The 5316-nt window shown below is 39.8% G+C and overlaps 1 protein-coding gene across 1 annotated transcript; it reads right to left on the bottom strand.

The window, feature by feature from the left end:
- Window positions 1-1742: 1742 nt before the first annotated feature.
- Window positions 1743-4221, bottom strand: LOC146555534 (E3 SUMO-protein ligase ZBED1-like). Its single transcript, XM_085251953.1, has 3 exons — window positions 4168-4221; window positions 3644-3905; window positions 1743-3285 (listed from the first exon to the last, which is right to left on the bottom strand). Exons 2-3 carry the CDS (start codon window positions 3875-3877, stop codon window positions 1882-1884), a joined length of 1638 nt encoding a protein of 545 aa, XP_085108079.1. The 5' UTR covers window positions 3878-3905; window positions 4168-4221; the 3' UTR covers window positions 1743-1881.
- Window positions 4222-5316: the final 1095 nt, after the last annotated feature.

Here is a 5316-nt window from a genome sequence, read left to right as displayed (position 1 = left end):
TTGGCTCAATGCTTACATATATGTGCAAAAAGAAAATGTACAAGCTGTGATAAGTTTCTGATAAAATGAAGAGTAGACTGATATATGAAATATTCCTTTATTGGGTGAGATGTCATAACTGCTTTAACCCTTTGACTGCCTCACCAAGAAAAATACAATGAAAAAATTATTTGTTCATATTTTCTATTCCTTTAGGTCAATAATGATCACAATCAAAAAAAAAAAAAATTTATACGCACCTTATAGTTTTTTAAATATTACCCTCTACCAAACGGTTGAGATGTCTCTCTATGGTACAACTACATAAAGTTCTACAGACATAACTAGTAGAAAAAAGTAAAGGTTATACTCCTTTTGCAAAACAATAACTACCCAATTTTGTGTTTGACCCACTTTATTGTGGTAGTAAAAACATCAAACATTGTTGGATTCCATTTCAACAGTGGGCGTTATAATAACAGACCACAAAATGTATAAAACACAAAAATATTGTAAATTTGATCAAAAACTTGATCTGCAATTACCGAAAATTCATAAACATACAAATTCACTTTTGACCTGTTGTTAACATAAACTTTTCACTGTAGTGTTGGAACAGCACTAACATTTATTTTATTTTCCAGAAAATTCTGGTGGTATATTATATACCATTGCCATTTTGCACTGAAAAATTTGGGAACACACTGAAACAGTTCTGGCTCCTTTCTTTTGCCGTTCATGCAACTTCACCAATAACCCTTGATGATTAGATCTTCTGGTGGTACACTGCAAAGCATTCCTGACTGGCATTCAAGCACAAGAAAACATTGCATTTTTGGCATTTCCATCTTGAGACGCCCTTTGGACAGTAATTGCATCGGCCTCGCTTGTCACAGTGAAGTGGCCAATGCCCAAAGCAGTCATATCGCACATCTGGCTGTGGTTGTGAGGGTCTTGGGGTGTATCGTTTCTTTGGTGGTGGTGGAGAGCTGGATGATGGTCGGCCAACTTTGGATCCTGGCTTGTTGACTTGTTTCAAGCTATGCGCAACTGCCAGGCGGAATCTTTTGAGTGTGATTGGTTTCTGGTTTAGTTGTCCACATTCCCTCTTGTAGACCAGCCAGGAATTTGCAATGGACAGATCAAGCATGTAACAAAAGAGTGGCAGGTACCATCTTGTAGACTTGGCTGGGGTCTTGTACAGGTGTACCAGCATGTCAGAGAGATCTATCCCTCCCATATGCTCATTGTATCCAGGGATGAGTGATGGGCATGGGATCATAACTTTCGCCTTGGACTCTTTGCTCCAGCATTTGACAGTTGAAAAGTGGCATGATCCCAGAAGCATTACTTAGCAATCCATCTAATAAACATTAAAAAAAAAAAAAATTTGTAGAAATATAGTTGGTTTGATTTCCATGTGTCATTTAAAACTGTACTTTAAAAAATAATCACAGAAAGTGAGTAAATCTTTAAACATTAGAACACTTTGTAACATACAGTATTTGTCATGGAAAAATTTAAACATGTCATATTTACATGTATAGATCATTAAATTATTTATATTCAATAGTAGGGCTGCCACAAACGATTATTTTGATAGTCGACTAGTCACCGATTATTCTTGCGATTAGTCGACTAATCAGATTATGCATCCATTGGACGTAAAACGTACAGATTATTGCAGCAGCATGCATCTGCTCTTATACAACTATCATTAGCTTACAGCTTTAAGTGTTTAAGGTATGTGAAACTAAAAATAAAGACAAGATGATAGTTTATTAAACTTTTAATGAAATTTCAAGTTTGAAGCCACCCGAAAACAAATATAACAAAATAGCATTTTGTGCTCAGTCCTCACAACTATATTGAACTTTGGGACTATATAGTCAGTATAGCAATCTACACGAGATTATTGTTCATAGCCAGGAAAGTTAGCTTTTCTACATGTTCTGCAGAAAGGCTTGCTCTCTTTTGAGAGCAGATGTTCCCTGCTGTGGAGAAGATCCGCTCCGATGGGGTGGAGGTTGCAGGAATGCACAGAAAAGATTTAGCTAGCTTTGATAGTGTGGGGAAACATCCCTCATTTTCGCTCCACCATTTAAGAGGATCATCCTTTTTAGAAACTGTGGCTTCTTTAAAGTACAGCTGAACTTCACTTCTCACAACTTGGACATCTTGGTCCTCCTTAGATGCTTCTTCCTCATTGTCACCCTGACTGTCTGTGTCAGACTCAAGGAGGTTGTCCAGAGCAGTCTTTTCAGTTCTACCTGAACCATTGGCTGTCTGCACTTTTGCATGCTCATGTGTCCCAGCATTTGCTTCTTTGACAGCAAGCACTTCAACAGTCCCTTGCACTCTGATGACATCTTCAGGAGCCAAAAACTTCAACTTTCTGTATCTGGGGTCCAAGGCAGCTGCGAGAATAAGAGAGTTTTCTTTGTCTGCTGAGAAAGTACATATACTCCCCCATCTCTGTGTTATGCCTTTTTCTGCACTGGCAATGAAAGATTTTCCTGAGCTCGTCTCCAGTTGGCTTTGGTGTACAGCCCGTGTCAGCCCTTTGACCACCTGTGGAAGACCTGAAACCGTTGTGTACTTCTGTCCACTAAGGTAAACAGTAGCAGTCTCAAAAGGTGCCAAACCTTGCTTCAGTTCTTCAAGCAGCACCCACTGCTCTGGCTTCAAGTCGAAGTAGTGTTTCCCCCTTGGCGTTACCTCGGGATCTGAAAGAGTGGCAGTGAGAGGCCAGCGCTGTTCGAGGAGTCTTTCTATCATGTGGAATGTACTATTCCATCTTGTACTGACATCTTGGATCAGTGTATTTTTCTTCACATTCATTTGCTCCCGTTTCATTTTTAGTCTTGTACTAGCCAGCTCGCTTCTCTTAAAGTGCTCCACTAGCTGCCTAGCAGCACCTAGTGCTCTGCTGATGGTGGTTTCTTTGAGAGCAGTATTGACTATGAGCTGGAGTGTGTGTCCAGCACAGCGGATAGAGGCCCATCCATGTTTTTCTTCAAGAAGTCGCATTGCTGCCACCATATTGGAACCACTGTCATGTACTACTGCTTTTATTTTGGCAGGCAAGATGTCAAAGTTTGTTAGCACCTCTTCCATCCATGTCATTATATTGGCACCAGTATGCCTCTCCTCAAGAGGCATGGTATCAAGGATGAAGCTCTTCATCTTCCAATCTTCACTCAGGAAATGGCAAGACACACCAAGGTAGGCCTCTGTTGCACGACTGGTCCAGACATCAGCAGTCAGGGTGAAGAAACCTTTGACACCACCAAGGGTCTGCTTTACCTAAAGATATGAGATGATTTGGAACAATAGTAAGCATTAGGGAAATATATTACAGTATATTTTTTCATTATTAATAATGCTTGTCAGTTTATGCATTAAGATTTGAATTTACCAATTGAATAATTCAGTTACATCAAATACACTTACGTATGTTAAACATTCAACATATCAGTAAAAAAAAAAAAAAAAAAAAACAACAACAACAACAACTTTCCATTACATGCTTTAACCAAGATTAATTTATTGGTTCCTCAGTCAGCAAGCTCTATATTATTTCATCATGAAATGTATTAAATTCTAATACAAATTGCTATTTTGTGGTTGTGGTGTGAGAGAGTGGAGAGAAAGAGAGACCAACCTTCTCAAAGGTAGCATCATATTTCTTTTCCATCAATTTGGTGAAGTGGGATCGGCCTGGTAGGTAGTTATCATGGTAATGTGGGTTGAACTGCTTGATCATCTCTTTGAAACCTTGATCATCAACCATAGACAGGGGTCTCATGTCCGTCACCAACATGTTCAAGATTGATTCAGTCAGGACATCTGCTTGCCGAGGTGTACATGTTGTTGGCTTGGTGACAAAGTCGTCCATTGAAGACGAACGTATTTTTTTAGCAGTCCTGTAATGTTAACAGCTATTAATATAAGCAATAATAAGTAGTGCTCTCAGCGTTAATCTCGTCAATACGATGTTAACGCGGCAAATCCCCGTTAGCGCGAGAACGCGGTGCGAGGGCTGCATGGCACTGACTAACGGGGATTTGCCGCGTTAATGCGGTTATGGCGTTAACATCATACTAACGAGATTAACACTGACAGCACAAATAATTAGCAGCTTGCTGTTTACAATAATGTTAGCAGCTAACTAGCCAATTAGCTTACCGAGACGACTGTACCACTTCGTCGTCGGATGCCACGACGTGCTTCCTTTTTAGATGCTCGTGCATCGCTGTTGTACTGCCATGGAAGGCAAGTTCCATTTTGCAGATTTTGCATTGGACCTTCTTTTCTTTTGTTTGGTCGAGTTCCGTTGCTGAGTAGCCATGATAACGGAGACTGCTGCTTCTTCTTCTTCTTCGGCGTTTAACGGTATCCTTGTAGGTGCATTTCCGCCATCTTCTGTTTCAGTCCGTTATTACACTCTTAAATCCTACTGTTATTCCTGCACCTTTCAGGATTTTACGGCATTTAAACGATGTGTCGACGATTTTGATAGTCGACGTAATCGTGACTAGTCGACTAATCGTGGCAGCCCTAGTAAATAGTCAATTTCATATGTTAAAACAACAGTTCTAAACATTAGCTAAGTTTTGCTACTCTTACCATCAATTGACAAATCAACCGTTTGGTTGAGCATGTTTTTAAAAAAATATTATGGATTTATTACAGCTATTTTCTGGTATCAAATGACATAATCATGTTCAGTAAAGACTGACATGTTTATACTGCAGAAAAATGTACTTACCTTTAAAATTTTTAGCCAAAACAGTCCATGTGTCCAGAGTGATTTTTTGCTTTCTGATTTCCTGGTTGGAAGGTGGCAGATGAGGCCTGCCATATCCTGACCAGAGATGGGCACGTTACTGTAATCTGATTACTTTTTTCAAGTAACGAGTAAAGTAAGGGATTACTATTGCAAAAACGGTAAATAGATTACCGTTACTTTCCCGTAGGAACGCTGCATTACTAAAACCGTGATTTTTTGCGAGAATGTCTCACGACAGTGACGTAAGCGAGTGCGTGTTAGTGACAACAGCTGTGTGCAGATCAACAATGGATCACATATCGATTGTGGGAGAGAGTATGAGCGTGCAGTGTTTAAAGCGTGGAAGTACTGACCTGTTAGGTGCGGCTGTGTGCAGACAGGAAAAGGACCCAAGGTGCAGACTCCAGAGACAGATGTAAACTCAAAAACCGTTTTAATGTTCAACTCAAATATAACATAACTGGAAACAATCAAAAAAATAAACTAATACCGGAGGACAGACAGAACACACAGCTTGGTAAACGGTAGATCGCGACACAGACACA

The sequence above is a fragment of the Mchenga conophoros genome, linkage group LG17 (genome assembly GCF_057382185.1).
Source record: "Mchenga conophoros isolate Kocher_MC1m ecotype Shallow Benthic linkage group LG17, M_conophoros_male_GT1.1, whole genome shotgun sequence".
In the NCBI taxonomy this organism is placed as follows: domain Eukaryota; kingdom Metazoa; phylum Chordata; class Actinopteri; order Cichliformes; family Cichlidae; genus Mchenga; species Mchenga conophoros.
This window is presented reverse-complemented; position numbering and strand designations above follow the sequence as displayed.